The 16,637-nt window shown below is 45.7% G+C and overlaps 1 protein-coding gene across 2 annotated transcripts in view; it reads right to left on the reverse strand.

The window, feature by feature from the left end:
- Nucleotides 1–9,138: 9,138 nt before the first annotated feature.
- The window catches only part of TRIM35 (tripartite motif containing 35), a 28,016-nt gene continuing 20,517 nt past the window's right edge, over nucleotides 9,139–16,637 (reverse strand). Inside the window, exons 4-6 of one of the 2 annotated variants that reach the window (XM_024250556.3) lie at nucleotides 14,401–14,423; nucleotides 13,407–13,525; nucleotides 9,139–12,373 (exon numbers count right to left, since the gene is read on the reverse strand). In XM_024250556.3, coding sequence (XP_024106324.1) covers nucleotides 11,796–12,373; nucleotides 13,407–13,525; nucleotides 14,401–14,423 — 720 coding nt within the window. In that variant the 3' untranslated portion in view covers nucleotides 9,139–11,795. 2 annotated transcript variants of the gene reach the window in all.

Below are 16,637 nucleotides of genomic sequence, written 5' to 3' on the forward strand. Positions count from 1 at the left end.
TTAGATTATGTTCGACTATTTTCTATTTTAAATAATTCCATGATGAACGATGGATCTTTTGTATATATTTTCTTGTCCTAATATCTGAATATTTCCTTAAGATAAATCTTAGTGAAATTATCATTTTGTTTTTCTAAAAATATTTTGCTTAACTTTTTTCTTGTTATTCCAAATTAAATAAAAATCCCTTTGTCTAATTTCAAAACCAGACCTCTAGGTATTTTGAGTTATGACTGTCTGCTTATTCTAATTAGTTTTTTAGATTTCAGTAAAGTTTTATAGTTCTGTTTTAAAATTTAACTCAAGGTAGTTTTATATTTCAGTTGCTATTATGAATGGAGTCTTATTTCCAGTATATTTTCTTCCTGGATATTGCTGATATCAAGAGTGTTCCTATTTATAAATTAATGTCATTTGAATTCACTTCACCAAGTCTTTTATTATCAATTGATTCTTTTGAGTTTCTAGGTAATCATTATGCCACCAAACTTTCAGTGTATATCAAAGAACTTGCCTTATGTATTTGATGGCTTTTTTTTTCCAGGAAAAAAGATCTCTTTATATCTCATTTTGCCCTTTTCCTTTGAATTCCTGCCTGAAATTATCACCATCCTGTTTTCTGTTTGGATCTGTTTTGTTAGAAACCAGACTCCTTGGTACTGTGATTCAGTTGGTCATTTAGTTTGAGATATTTTTTATCAGAAGCTGATTATAGGGTTTTTAAAATTTAATTTGAGAATCTTAGTTTTTAATAAGAATATTTAGATAATGTGTATCTGCTGGATAGCAATGATGACATTTTCTTTTATGACTATTTCATTTGTTGTCATTCTTTCTGCATAGACTTTTTTCCTTCTCTATTTTTTCATGTTTTGGAAGAAATGTATGCATGCTGTTTTAAAAGTCTCCTAGTGTTTTAGTGGTCCCTGAAAGCAATCTTTCAACATATACTTGTTTCAATATCAGAAATACATAATAAAACAATATTTTAAAAAACAATTCTGTTCCTTCCCACCTCTTTTCCTCCATATGGGGATTTAAGAAACTTTACTTCCCTTGCCTCCAAATTTTCTGGGTTTGGTTACTATAATCTGGGGTTATATAACATGATCACTGTTATTAAATTCTATTTAACATTATATATCATCTCTTCCAAGAACAACTTTTGACATTTGCAATATAACACATATTCAATCAAATTATTCCAAGTGGGGTTCATTTATGGCATATTTTCTGAATCCTTGCGTTTTGAAAATGTCATTTATTTTACCTTTGCACAACTTGTCTGGATATAAAATTCCAGATGATTCACAATCTTTGCTCAAAATCCTGTACATATTTTCCCATTATTTGTCTTTTGGCAAAGCAGACTGATTTTTATACCTTGGTAATTGCTAGGTTTTTGTTGTGTTGTTTTGCTTTGTAGTCCTGGATGTTATTATAATTTATTTTGTAGCCTATAATTCAAAGTATTTGCCGTGAATTTGTTTGGAATGTGACAAGCACTTCCAATCTTCAATTCTATCAGTCATTTCAGTTTTAATTTGTTCTTATTCTTTCTTATAATTTTTGTTAGACTTTAATCCTCCCCCTCCCCTCCCTCTCCTCCCCTTCCCTCTCCTCCTCTTTATTTTTCCCCTCTCCCTGTCTTCTGGCAATGTTTCTCAAATTTGTCTTCTATGTTGCTTACTCCATTTTTCTCAGTCTTGGTTACAGCTCTGTTCTTGACTGTCTCTTCTATGAGTTTCAAGTCCACTGTGATCTTCTCAGTTTCCTTGCAGTTTTGATCTCACTCACTCCCTTCTCATACTCAGCCTCCTGTCCTCTTCCTCCCTCTGTTCCTGCTTAAAGAGACGACTCCTTATTAAGGATGCCAAAGCTTCCTTCCAGGGACTGCAGATGGCCTTTTAAAGAGATTATTTTCTTCCACAGAATCTTCAGGATAATTCCTCCCCTTTGTTCTGTGGTATTTTGTCATGCCCCCATGTTGTTTTTATTTTATTTATGTTAAGAGACAGAGTCTCACTGTCACCCAGGCTGGAGTCCAGTGGTGTAATCACAGTTCACTGCAGCCTTGAACTCCTGGGCTCAAGAGATCCTCCCACCTCAGCCTCTCATGTAGCTGGGACTACAGACACACACCACCATGCCCAGCTAATTTTTTTTTTTTTTTTTTTTTTTTTTTTTGGAGACAGAGTGCAGTGGCGCTATCTTGGCTCACTGCAAGCTCCACCTCCAGGGTTCACACCATTCTCCTGCCTCAGCCTCCCAAGTATCTGGTGCCCGAGTGCCCGAGTGCCCGCCACCATGCCCGGCTAATTTTTTTGTATTTTTAGTAGAGACGGGGTTTCACCGTGTTAGCTAGGATGGTCTTGATCTCTTGACCTCGTGATCCACCCGGTTCGGCCTCCCAAAGTGCTGGGATTACAGGCATGAGCCAACGCGCCTGGCCCATGCCCAGCTAATTTTTTAAAAATTTTTTGGAAAGACAGGGTCTCCCTTGTTGCCCAGGTTGGTCTGGAATGCCTGGGCTCAAGTGATCCTCCCTCCTTGGCCCTCCCAAGGTGTTGGCATTACAGGCATGAGCCAGTGCACCCAGCCTGTTGTTTTTAATTAATAGACTCAACACCAAAGGAGGTGAAATCTAAATCCTAGATTCCCTCAGCTCCATATAAAACCCACACAAGAGATGAGACGGGTACAACGAACAGCAGTTGGGGTAACCCAGCTGCCAGCACCCTCCCAGCCTCCCTCAGCATCAAAGCGGGTGGCTCTGCTGTCTGGAGGCAAAAATCTTCTATGCCTATAGCACTCCTGAAACTATGAAAATGAGGATGACAAAAACACAGAACAATAAACTACAAACCCACATACACACCGGAAAAGGTGCTTCCTATCCCTGCCACACCGTCCTGTAGGAATTCCACCTCCCAGGATGCACCATGTTGCCACTAGTTCCCCCTTCTCTCTGCCCAGTTGCTTCCTGGAGCTTGCAGTCGCTACGATGGTGCTGTAGGATGAAGGACAGAAGAAAACAGGATTCCTGGTCACTTCAAAAAGCAGCTGGAGAACAGTAAAGAGTTAGGACATGTCAGAAAACTCCCTTAATTAAAATAATGCCCTGATGCTCAGGAGAATGGCTAGATCTCACAGCTCAATTTTTGTTTCTGTGAACTTCGAAAATCTGAGACAGGTCTCAGTTAATTTAAAAGCTTATTTTGCCAAGGTTGAGGATGTGCGCCTGTGACACAGCCTCAAGAGGTCCTGACGACATGTGCCCAAGGTGATCAGGGCACAGCTTGGTTTTATCCATTTTAGGGAGCTATAAGACATCAATCAGTGTATGGAAGGTGTACATTGGTTCTGTCTGGAAAGGCGGGACAACTCAAGCAGGGAGGGGGCTTCCCGGTCACGGGTAGATGAGAGAAAAACAGCTGCATTCTTTTGAGTTTCTGATTAGCCTCTCCAAAGTAGGCAATCAGATACGCATTTATCTCAGTGAGCAGAGGGATGACTTTGAATGGAGTGTGAGGCAGGTTGGCCGTAAGCACTTTCCAGCTAGACTTTTCCCTTTAGCTTGGTGATTTGGGGGCCCCAATATTTATTTCCCTTTCACATTTCCCAAATTCACTTTCTCCCTGGGGGTTGATTCAATTGTTTAGGCATTCACTCAACAAATATCAAGCTCAGTAAGTGCCCCTGTCACATGCTGCAGATGTTCCTGGAGCCCCAGAGTGGGAGTCCTCCCTTAATTCCTACAGCTGAGACCCAGCTCTCAGAGAGCAAAAGGGCATGCTGCAAGGAGTAACCCAGGAGCACGACTCTGCAGCACCCAGACCACCTCTTTGGACCCCAAAGGTCCAACATCGGAAACTCAGTGGCGTCTGATCCTCAGGGTGTAGACGTGGGAGAGGGAGGAAGGGACAAAGCAGCTTTTGATGTGTCTGGGTGGCTGCTGGAACTCAGGCTCCATGGGCTTCATAGTTAGGGGAAATCCTCCCCAATTTCTGCCAGTAGGCTGGTCATCCATCACTTTTTATTGGTCATCGGTGTTTTCGTCTTTGCTTCTGTCTTCCCTGGTACTGGGCAAAGCCATGCTGGGGGCTGCAGGCTGTATGCCGCCTTAAACGAGTCGATGTGTTACTTTCCATCCCCCTTATACCTGAATTCGGGGTCTTTTGGCACCACTGTTCAACGTATTTGTATTTGCATCTGTTAACGCCGCCTTCCTTTGGTTGCACTTCTGCCTCTATTCACTCCTCATAGGTCTTTAACCTGAATCCTCAGCCCCCCTCTAAAATGTGCCCGTGCCGCACGACTCCGTATCTCCCGTGCAGATCCTGCACTCCAGAGCTCTCTAATGGCCTTGAGCTCTCTAATGGCCTTCCCTGTGCTTCCACCCAATGTCCCCAAACACTGCACTGACCTCACCACGCCACAGTGACCAGCACCAGTCATTCAGGCCAGAAACCTGGCAGCCCCCTTTCTTCACCCGGTCCAGTCTGTACACGGTCTGCCTGGTAATCCCACCTCCTCCAGGATTTCTAATCGCCCACTTCTCCCCACACCCCCTGCCTTACCCCCACACCCCCATCTTAGTTCAGCCCCTCATCAACTGAACTGCCTGGATTATACCACATTTACTGCTGCAAACCCAGAAGTTTTGAGATCTAGGGACAGTAACACCAGGAGACTAGGGTCTGAGGTTCAGCTCTGTCACTGATTAGTCCTGTGACCTTGAACAAGCCCCCTGACCTTTTTTTTAAGCCTATCTCACACAGTGCTCAGGTAGTAGGGATTAAAATAGAGCCTACATGAGATGCTTTATTAAGTAAACAAGGGAGGTTTCGCACGCCCATAGCCAACTTAAGAGGGGGTAGAGAGTAAAAAGCACCAATATTTGTTGAGCCCCAAGTATGTGCCATACCCCAGTTGGGACACTGCTCACACACCACCTCCCTCCATCCTCAGGGCTCCACACTGCTGCCTATCCAGAGAACAGGGGAAGATACAGATTCATGTCCCTAGAAGGGGGCTGTATGCAACCTGGCTGCCCAGACCCTCCAACTCGTTTCCATGTGCCTTTATGTTCCTCCTGGGTCCACATTGTTCCCAGACTGTCTGTTCTCTGAACTGTTATGCAAATCCCAGCTAGTCCAGTATCCATAGAAACCAGAATCTCCCATCTTCCTCAGCTTATTCCCTGGCAGAAGAATCCCACCCAGGTGACACCCACAAACAAGGACAAACAGCACCCCAGAGAAGGGGAGCTTCCCCCTGCCCTGGGCCATCAGACTTCAGTACTTATTGTTTAGTAGTTCCTGAAGGCATTTGTCAGGTCCTCCAGTCATGGCTGGGAGAAGGAGTGAGTGGCACAGGCCAGTTACAAGCAGCTGCATTTTCGTTTTGAATTCTGGAAGGGAGATGCTGTAATCCCAGCATCTCACATCGCTAACAATCATTTTTGTCCAACCCAAATAGCTCCACTGCTACTGGAAGTTAAGGTCACCTTCACAGTGGACATGAGTCAGTATTTGTCGTCATCTTTAATCTCATATATACAAGTACATATGTCATCTCTGGAACATAATGACATGATTTCATTGTGCATAATCAATTACTAATTTTATGAACATTTTTTAAAGATCTCACTCCTCTCCAGAATAACCTTTCTTATGCCTAAAACATCATGACTCATTAGTCTTTTTTTTTTTTTTGCTAGGGTCAAAACATGAGACAAAAGTTTCTGCTCCCAATCCCAGGTTCTGGAATACTGGCCGGCAGCAGCACCCTTGAGTCAGCAATCCCTACTGCGCACAAGACATAGGCTTTTGCTAGTGACATAAATTATGAATCACAGGATGCTAGAATTGGAATGACCTGGAAAACACATGCAAATGCCCACATTTCCCTGTTTACAGAAAAATACTTCAATGGCTGTATCAGTCCTGCAGCTATTTAAATAGCAGAGCCAGGTAAGACAACAGTAAACTCTCAACTGTGCCAGATCCTCTTCTAAGTTTTTCACACATTTGCTCATTTAACCTCATATCCACCCTATGAGGTAGGAACTCTTACTATCTTCATTTTCCTCACGATGAAACTAAGGCACAGAGAGGTTAAGTAACTCCCCCAAGGTCACACAGTGGTTGAGTCAGGGTTTAGGTCCAGGTTGTCCAATCTGGTATCCCAGCCTCTTAACCACTAGAAACCTTTGTAAGGGTTCTAGTGAATTGAGATTTTAAAAATGTACATTGAGGCTGGGCACAGTGGCTCATGCCTGTAATCCCACCACTTTGGGAAGCCAAGGTGGGTGGATCACCTGAGGTCAGAGATTTGAGATCAGCCTGGCGAAACCCCATCGCTACTGAAAATACAAAAATTAGCCAGGTGTGGTGGCACATGCATCCCAGCTACTCAGGAGGCTGAGGCAGGAGAATTGCTCGAATCCAGAAGGCGGAGGTTGCAGTGAGCTGAGATCACACCACTGCACTTCAGCCTGGGCGACATGTATATTGAGGTCTCAGGTTTAAGGTTTCTGCTTGGCTTTTTCTCTTTGTTTTAAAACCTTAAGGTGAAATATTTAAACACGAACAAAAAGTAAAATCTATCCACTGAATGGACTGCATGAAAACAGCTGTACAAACCTCCCCCTTGAGAGAAAAGGATTTTAATAACATCTTTGGGGTTTTTGCCTCTTGGTTGGGTTGCTTAGGGATGAGAGCTAGAGTTGTCTGCTCTACATTATAATGTATTGGGGTGAACAGAATATACCCATCAACAGGATATGTGCTATGCATAAAATATCTCTGGGAAGATTAAAAAAACTAGTAGTATATGTCACCTACCAGGGAGGTTGCTGAGTGTTTGGGCAGAAGAAGGAGACAGACTGTTCTAGTACATTTTGTACCTTTGGAATTCACAGCCATGTAAATGGATTATCTAATCAAACAACACAAATTAAAGACAGGCTCCTGCTTGTCTTGTTGTGAGTATGTTGCATGCCTGTACTTACTGCTTTGAATCCTATTTTTTTGGTTCTTACAACATAACCATTTTCTCATGCTACTGAAAGTTTTTCATGAACATGAGTTTTATGCAAACATTCTTGTTAAAAATCTGAAGAAATCGGAGGACTCCCAAAACAGGTAACTTCAATTTCTCAATCTCTCACTTTTCTTTGGGATTTGTCATTATTGGGAATCACAATTTCTACATTCAGAATCTCCCATTTCTGAAGAATTCACCAAAGTGTATCAATCCTATCCTAGGTTTAGAACACAATACTTGGCATTTTTACCGTCATTTTCTTCATCGAATCCCCACAAGTGCCTGAGGTAGATATTATCATCTTCGTTCTGTGTGAGGGAGCAAAGGCTCAGGAGATTCGGGCAGCCCAGAAACCACAGGGCTTGCATCTGGATCCAGAATCTGGACTGTGGGCTTCATGCCACTTTCTCCTTACCAAAATGCCACCAGTTGGTCTGTGGCACTTTCAAAGGCAGCTTTCCTGCCCCACAGTGCACGTCTCTAACCATACATGCACTCAACAATCATTTATTTATTTTTTATTTTTATTATTTTTTTTTTGAGATAGAGTTTCACTCTTGTTGCCCAGGGTGGAGTGCAATGGCACAATCTCGGCTCACTGCAACCTCCGCCTCCTGGGTTCAAGCGATTCTCCTTCCTCAGCCTCCCAAGTAGCTGGGATTACAGGCATGCGCCACCACGCATGGCTAACTTTGTATTTAGTAGAGACAGAGTTTCACCATGTTGGTCAGGCTGGCCTCAAACTCCCAACCTCAGGTGATCCACCCATCTCGGCCTCCCAAAGTGCTGGGATTACAGGCATGAGCCACCGCACGCGGCCTCAACAATCATTTATTATGGTCCAGCAACATCCACAGATTTGGGACCTGAAAGAGGAAGATGACATGCTTCCTGCACTCCCAGGTCTGCAAGCAGAAAAGACAGCAAGGTGCTCTTCCACAAAACAGGTGGCATGCAGTGGCAGCCCAGGGAGCCCCGGGCAGGTCTGGGAAGGCACCTCTGAGCTGAGAAGGGGGACTGAGGGACAATAAAGGGAGGGCGACAGGCACTGCAGGCAGGAGGAACAATGGGACCCCGCACCCAGGAAGACGGGACAGGGTCTTTGTAAACAGTAGTGACTGTGGTAGCAGAAGTCAGCCGGGGAGGGGTCTCGAATATCACTCTGGAGCTGGGAAAACTCCCGCCACTGCCCCATTACTCACCACAAGGGTCACGAAAGACTTCCACTGTTGTGATATTGAGCAATCAAATACTGTTGAGAGAAATTTCATCCCCCACAAGCAAGAGGAAGCAAAAAAGGAACTGGGCCCTGTGCACCTAATTCTGACCAACTGATACCTGGTGGCTGATGTGGACATGACTGGGAGCCTGGAGGTTACTGAGGCTCTTGTGTGCTCTGAGACTCCAGTTTCTGAGGTGCTCACGCTGCTCAGACATTCAGGAGGTGGGGAGGGGCCCCACTTCTATAGATGAGGAAATAAGCTCAGGCAGGCGGTGTGTGCCCCAGGAGATATCACGTAAAGCGGCAGAGCCAATAGGATCAGGAGAGCCAGAGCAACCAAGGTCAGCACATTCCAGTGACAACGGGCCCCTGGCGAGGACAGGTGGCCTGTTTCAAGGGTAACAGGAGCCTGGTCCGGCTGGAGCCATGTGTGACGGGACTGAGAAGACTCCGGGTATAAAGGCAGAGCACAGTGACAACATGCCCTGAGAGCTGCCCTGGAGAAATGCACTGCAGTGGGTTGGAAATGGGGTCCCTCCAGGTGACGGGAACATGAACGATGGTGCATGTGGAATGGATGCAAAAGTGGGAGAAACTGGAGAACGGGGGCCTTCCCAGGGAGCTGCTGCTTTGAGCCTGGACACAGTAATGAGAAGGAGAGTGACAGAGGGTGAGTGGAAGGCAAGGGCAGGAGAGGGGCTTCAGGGAAGAATTAATGAACTCATGGACTAGGGCTTCCTGCCAACAGAACAACTGCTCCATCCCTGAGCCAAAACCCAGAACTTACATGGACCTAAGGGCAGTATCAAAAGTGCGATTTCTAGGATACATGTACAACAAAAGAAAAAATAAATAAAAACTGGACATCATCAAAATTAAAAGCTTTAGTATTTCAAAGGACATCATCAAGGAAATGAAACAGCTCACGGAGAAAAATGTTATAATCATATACCAGTCAAAGGGACTTGTGCCAGGCTATAAAAGGACTCTTAGAACTCAATAATGAAAAGACAAATAACCCAATTAAAAAATGAGCAAGTGATCTAAAGATAGCTGTCCTAAGAAGATATGCAAATGGCCAATAAGCTCATGAAAAGATGCTCAATATCATTCGCCATCAGGGAAATGCAAACCAAAATCACAATGAGATGCCGCATTACCCCTACTAGGATGGCGAAGTTAAAAGATAGATAATAAAAAGCACTGAGGGATGTGGAGTCATCAGAACCCTCATGCCCTGTTGATGGGATAGAAGATTGTGTCACCACACTGGAAAACAGTTTGGGAGTCCCTTAAGGGTTCAACAGAGTTCCCATATGATCCAGCAAATCTGCTCCCAGGCATATACCAAAGAGAAATGAAAACATATCTCCACACAAAAACTCATACACAAAAGTTCCTAGCAGCATTATGTATAATAGTCAAGAAGTAGAAACAATCCAAATGTCCACCAATCGATGCATGATAAATAAAATGTAGTACTACCATTCCATACAATGGAATATTACCCGATGAAAAAATAAAGTTGAACACATGCTACAACATGAACTTTGCTTATAAGAACATTAAAAAGAAAATGCCAAAAGAAAAATGAGTTTTAGCTCAAATATTTTTTTAAGAGGCCTAGCCTGCTCAAATTATCCTGTTAAAAAAAAAAAAAAAAAAACTCTTCCCATATCTAAGGTGAAAATAAAAAACATTTTTAAAAGTTTAATATAAAGAATGAAATAATTTCAGGTCAAGTTTATTATACAGAAATTATATTAATGGGTGGGATAAATACTTTACAGGAGAGGGTCACACTCTCAGATGCTTTGGCTCCCAAAGGGCTTGGAGCTTTTGTGAGGCTGAGCATCTTCCAACCAGGTGCATGCACTGTTTGCCAACATCCTCGCCACGCCCAATCCAGCCCCTTCACACACTGACATCGCCTACCTGGGCCCTCCTTGTGGCCGTAAGTTTTATCTAACCAGTGTACACAACATATTTATAACCAATTAATAGGTGTGAGTCATGATTTGTTTAAAATGTCAGCTTTTGTGAACTGAAGGGGATGGGCAGAAGGCAAGATGCTGTTCTTGGTCAGGAATGTGACCCAGATTTTAACACTGCTCCTAGGAAAAGAAAATATTTCCTTTTATGATGTCACTTCCTGGAACATGATGACGATTAAAAACTCTCTTCAGATATGTGGGAGAAAAAACAAGCCCAGGGAAAAGTCTGCAGGCATGGTGGAGGAAGAAATTAGGGATGAAATCGCAAGTAGCAGAGCAAGCATGACCAGGCTGAAGTCAGCAGAGACAAGAGGGCAGCGAGGCCCAGCCTCCTCTTCCCTCTCCCACAGCGTTTAGGGCCACGTCCATGGTGCCACCCCTCTCCTTTCTTCCCAACTGAAAAGGGTGCCCTCTTTCCTTCCTTTCTGCAGACGCTGATGAGAATTAACCGGAGGAATTTCCTCCACAGCAGCTATAACAGGACATCCTCATCCAGTCCTCCTATCTCATTTCCTGGTGGGGAAACGGGCCTGGCAAGGAAATAGGCCAAAACCATGATTTAAAAAATGTTGTGTTTAAGTGCTCTGGAACCCTGTGTTCAGAAGAAATTGTGCAAGGATAGATCAATCAGAGCTGATCTGATGGAGACAGGGGATCCAGCCACACAGAGGCCTTGCATTAACTGTATTTCCTGTACTCTTGATGCTCTGGTATCTGGGGCCTCGCTGACCTGGACAGACTGATCCTCCCAGGCTAGCCAATCCCCCAATCCCTAGAGATGGCAAGCATCTGGCTGAAAGCATGCCTTTCCTATGGAAACCAACTAATCTGGAGCGATGGCACCAGCTGCCTCCTTCACATGGCTCTCCCAGGGCCGTCACACCCCAGGCCAACATTCACCTGTCCTGACTATCCCGGGGCCAGGTATCAGACAAAAAGGGCAGCCCCTATCCTGAGACCCACTGAAATTACTCAAGCCAGCTACCCTTAAACCTGTCTCCCCTGCTTACTCTGCCTTGCCCATTTCCTCCTGAGGAAACCAGAGGAAGTCTCTTGCCCACATATTCCCCTCCCTCCTTCCGCCTTCTGACCCACCGTGGGGCTTTCCTATGTGGCCCCTCCCCTCGGAACCCTAAGTAACAAACTCTCCTTTCCATGGCAGTCCCCTCCTCATCCAATGGCTTTACCACACCTGGATGAGATGGTTTTCAACAGGCCCATTCTAGAAGTAAACATTATTCCCAGAAATCCTGGAATGGGGATTCAGAAAATTCACATTGTGGAGGTGCCACAACTCGGGAGAGCCTGGCCAGCGAGGTGCCACCCGAATAGCTCCTGACCGTGGGCACAGAAGGGACCAAACATGGAGAGAGGCACAGTCTGGAGTCATGGAAAAGGACCAGGCGGGACAAGAGGAAGAGCCTGGCAAGGAGGCAGGGGTGCAATAGTGCCCAAGCAGTGTGGGCATTAGGAAGAGGGCAGAAAGAAAACAGTGCTGTGGCACAAGACCAGGGCAGCCCCGGGCCAGCTCAGCCATCCAGTTCTTCCTTGACACTGATGTGCAAGGGGCAGATGCGCAAAGGCTCTGGAGGCCCAGCGCCCCGCGCACCCCCCAGGTAGAAGTAGGGGCGAACCTCCCCAAAGCGGGCGTGGAAGGTGTATAGGTGGCAGTGGCGCTCCGCATCATAGAAAGACAGCTCGCCCTCCTCACACTCCAGCTCCACACGCAGGCGGCGTGGGATAGCCAGGACCAGGGGCGACGTGGCTGGGTCCGAGGTCACGCAGTGGTCCCCCTCCACGCCCTGTGTGCGGCAGACATACCAGAAGCCCGAGCGTGTGTCGTGGTAGCAGCTGTGCGAGTGGCCCTCAGCACCCGAGTCCTGGCGCACACGTACCACGCCCACCCGCCAGCTCTGCAGCCCCCCAAGGGCCACCTCCCAGGCGTGCGAGCCCTGCGAGAAGACACGGGAGCCCAGCAGGCAGGGCGCCGAGGAGAAGCGTTCCGGGTTCTCCACCTGCACGCGGTAGCCGTGATTGGTGACGCTGGTGAGGTCGTCAGAGACGGAGAGCCAGCCGGCTGCGGTGTTGGGGTCAAAGCTGAAGGGTACTATGAGCAGAGGCGGAAATGGGGAATCAGCAAACCTGAGGTCCCTTAGGCCACACGTGGATATCTCCAGCCCCACAAACCAACTACTGTGTCCCACGTGGCCCCAAGTCCATGCAAGGAGTGGCCCAGGGCTGGAGCGGTGGCAGGGGTTGGGCTGTATCCCCCAGAAGATATGCAGCAGTCCCAACCCCTGGTACCTCCGAGTGTGACCTTATTTGGGAATGGGGTGGTTGTACATGTATTAGTTAAGATGAAGACTGGAGGAGGGTCCCCAATCCAATATGACCCGTGTCCTTATAATAAAGAGGAGACAGACACAGATACACAGGGGAGAATGCTGTGTGATGATGGAGGTGAGGATCAAAGTGCTGAGGGGGAGCCAATAAGGCCAAGAATGGCCAGGAGACACCAGGAGACGGAAGAGGAAATGAAGACTCTCCTCTACAGGTTTCAGAGGGGGCCTGGTCCTGCCAACATCTGGATTTTGGATTTCTAGCCTCCAGAACTGTAAGAGAGTCAACTTCTGTCATTTTCCAGTTTGCAGTCCTTCGTTATGGCAGCCACAGGAACTCATACAGGCAGAGACTCTTAACACTCACACGACCAAGGGATGTTAGGACAGCATGGCCCATTCCCTGAGTCAGTGATATTCCTCCCTGTAAAACCAGGACACTGTGGCTCATGTGGGCTGCAGTCGCCTTGGGAGAGGCGATCCCAGATGCAGGAGGTCTTTTATCATACAAAACACAGTTCTGAATAGACAAGAAAGCCAGTTTCCCTCTCTGAAGAAGGGACCAAGTGTCAGGGCCCTGAGAGAAGGCATTCTACCGGGAGGGTTGGAGGTGTTGGGCAGACTGGAAAAGACCAGGGTACAGGAACCTGCCTGCGAGGGACTGGCAGAGGATCAGCTGAGAGAGGAGGGGAGCTCTGAGGAGGTGGGAGGTGGGCCCGGCAGAGACCAGCCCTGGTGCCTCTTTGCTAACACGAAGGGCTTCCACCCATGCTTGGGACACCTGCCTGCACCCCTGCTCACCACATTCCACAGATGCAAGCATCTTCTTCCAGACGCGGTACTGCAGGGAGCCCAGGTACTTGCAGACATCGATAAGCATGCCGGGCTGGACTGGCTCTGGCTCCATGGTGCAGAAGAGTCTGGAAAAGTACAATGGGTGTGGTGGGCAGGGCCAGAGCCATGCAACCTGGGCCAAACTGGGCCAACTGGAAACCAGCAATAGGACTCATTCCCTTCCCTCAGGCCCAAGTTTCCTGGCCACCTTCCCCAAGACAAGACTGGACTGGGCCATGATGGGAGATGGGCCAAGGCCAAAAGGGCTGCTACCTCCCTTCACCATTCAATCCGAGGGCTCACCCTGCCCCAACTAGGAGAAATACAAACAGGAGGTTCTCCAACATGGCTGCCATCCTTGCAGGCAGAAATCACACATACACATCCGGCTCACGGGATGTCTGAGTTGGAAGGGACCCTAAGAATGCTCTAGTCCAACAATCCCAAGATGTCCTCTGGCCTTTGCTTGCACACTGCCAGTGGGAAGTGAGCACAGGGAACTCATTCCCTCCAAAAGCACTCTATTCCATCTTTGGACAGCTCTGACTGGGAAACAGCTTTTCCTCATTCATCCCTGTGAACCCAACAACCATCAACACAAACCACCATGGCCTAAGGCTCTCAGAGGGAGGGGGCTGATCAAGAAAGAAGCCTGACATTGAGTGGCCCCGAGAAATGCAAGCCACATGCAAGACAGTGTTCTCCTTCCCTGCACAGCAGGTGGGGACCCTCCACACTCAGGAGAACAACACTGCCCCAGAGCCAACTGGAACTGGATACTGTGAGAGGGCTCTCTCCACCTGGCCATTGTCCACCTCTCCCTCTAAAACCAGGGCCAGCAGCTCATATAGGCTGGTGCACCCAGCTGGCTGTTACCTGCTTGCCCCGGGGCCACTGGAGTTTGCACCCCTGGTATTTCTGCCGACTCTTCCCCTCCCCTCCACCAGCTTTGGCAACTTACCGGCGTTTTCGGCTCTTGTGTTTCTGAAAAAAAATAAAAATAAAGAATAACAACACAGAGACACAGATGTAGAGGAAATGTATACGTTTCTGACCTCAAAAGAAGTCATGCATTCCACGGATCATAAGTCTTAATAGTGTCAAGATGTTAACAATAACATCCCTGCTGTGATTTGAACATATTATCCAAAACTTCATGTGTTAAACACTGAATCCCCAATGCAACAGTGTTGGGAGATAAGGCCTAAAAAGAGGTGACTGGGTCATGAGGGCAGAGCCCTCACAAATGGATTAATATCATTATTGTGAAGTGGTTTAGTTGTCATGAGACTGAGTTGCTATAAAGCAATGAGCAACTACTCTGTCTTACACTCATTTCCTCCTTCTGCCATGAGATGACCCACACCAAATGCCAGAGCCATCATGCTCCTGGACTTCCTGGCCTCACCCAGAACACTGAGCTGAATAAACTTGTATTGTTTTATAATTTACCCAGTCTGTGATATTCTGTCACAGCAACAGAAAACATAAGAAGAGACTCCTTAAGTTGATCTAGTGATTCAGTACAATCCCTTATCCTAGCTGGCTTCTTTGCAGAAACTAAAAAACTGATCCTAAAATTCACACGAAATTTCAAGGGACCCAGAATAGCCAAAACCATCTTGAAAAAGAACATTGGAAGACTCATAATCTCCAATTTCAAGACTTACTACAAATCAACAGTAATCAAGATAGTATGGTACTAATATAAAAACAGGTGCTGAGATCAATGGAATAGAATTGAAAGTTTCCAACAAATGGTACTGGGAAAACTGTATGTTGACATGCAAAAAAAAAAAAAAAAATGAAGTTGGACTAACTCTTACTATACCATATACAAAAAAAAAACTCAAAATGCATCAAAGACCCACATGAACAGCTAAAACCGATAAAGAACTTATATCTAGACTATATAAAGAACTCTTACAACTCAACAATAAAAAGACAACCCACATTAAAAATGGGCAAAGGATCTGAATAGACATTTGTCCAAGGAAGATCTACTAATGATCAAAAAGCCCATGAAAAGATGTTCCAGGTCATTAGCCATCAGGGATGTGATGACATGCAATACACAAGGAGATCGCACTTCACACCTATAAGGATGGTTATAATTTTTAAAAAAACAAATTTTGGCAAAAATATGGAGAAACTGGAATCCACATACACTCCTGATGGGAATATAAAATGATACAGCTGCTCTGAATAGTGGCCTGGCCGTTCTTCCAATAGTTAAACCTAGAGTTACCATTTGATCCAGCAAATCTACTCCCAGACATATTTCCAAGAAAAATGAAAACATGTCCACATAAAAATTGCTACCTGAATGTTTACAGTCATATTATTCATAATAGCCAAAATAGAAACAACCCAAATGACCACTGTCTTAGTTCATTTTGTGTTGCTGTAACAAAATACCACAGACTGGGTAAATACACAATAGTTTATTTCACTTGTGGTTCTGAAGCTGGGAAGTCCAAGAGCATGGCACCAGCATCTGATGAGAGCCCTCATGCTGTGTCATCCCATGGCAGAAGGAAGAAGGGCAAGAGACCACACATAAGACCAGGAGCAAGAGAGCAAGAGGGGCCCAAACTCACTTTTATAACAAGCCCACTCTCTCAATAACTAACCCACTCTGCCAGTAACAACATTAACCCATTCATGAGGGCTCTCATGACCCAATCACTTCTTATTAGGCTCCACCACGCAACACTGTTGCATTGGGGATTAAGTTTGTAACACGTAAATTTTGGGGAACATATTTAAACCACAGCAACCACCAACTGATAAATCATAAATAAAATGTAATATAGCCATGTGCAACGTAACGATGTTTCAGTCAACAAGGAACCACATATATGACTATGGTCCCATGAGATTATATCACTGTATTTTTACTGTACTTTTTCTATGTTTAGATACACAAATACTTAATAGTGGGCTCCAGTTGCCTACAGTATTCAGTACAGCAACATGCTGTACAGGTCTGTAGCCTAGGAGCAAAAGGCTATTCCATATAATCTAGGTGTGCAGTAGGCTACACCATGTAGGCTTGTGTAAGCACACTCCATGACATTTGCATAATGAAGAAACTGCCTAATAATACATTTCTCAGAACATATCCCCATCACTAAGCAGTGCATGATTGTATATCTATGCCATGGAATATTATTTGGCCATAAAAAATAATGAAGT

Source organism: Pongo abelii, chromosome 7, assembly GCF_028885655.2.
Source record: "Pongo abelii isolate AG06213 chromosome 7, NHGRI_mPonAbe1-v2.0_pri, whole genome shotgun sequence".
Classification (NCBI taxonomy): Eukaryota; Metazoa; Chordata; class Mammalia; order Primates; family Hominidae; genus Pongo; species Pongo abelii.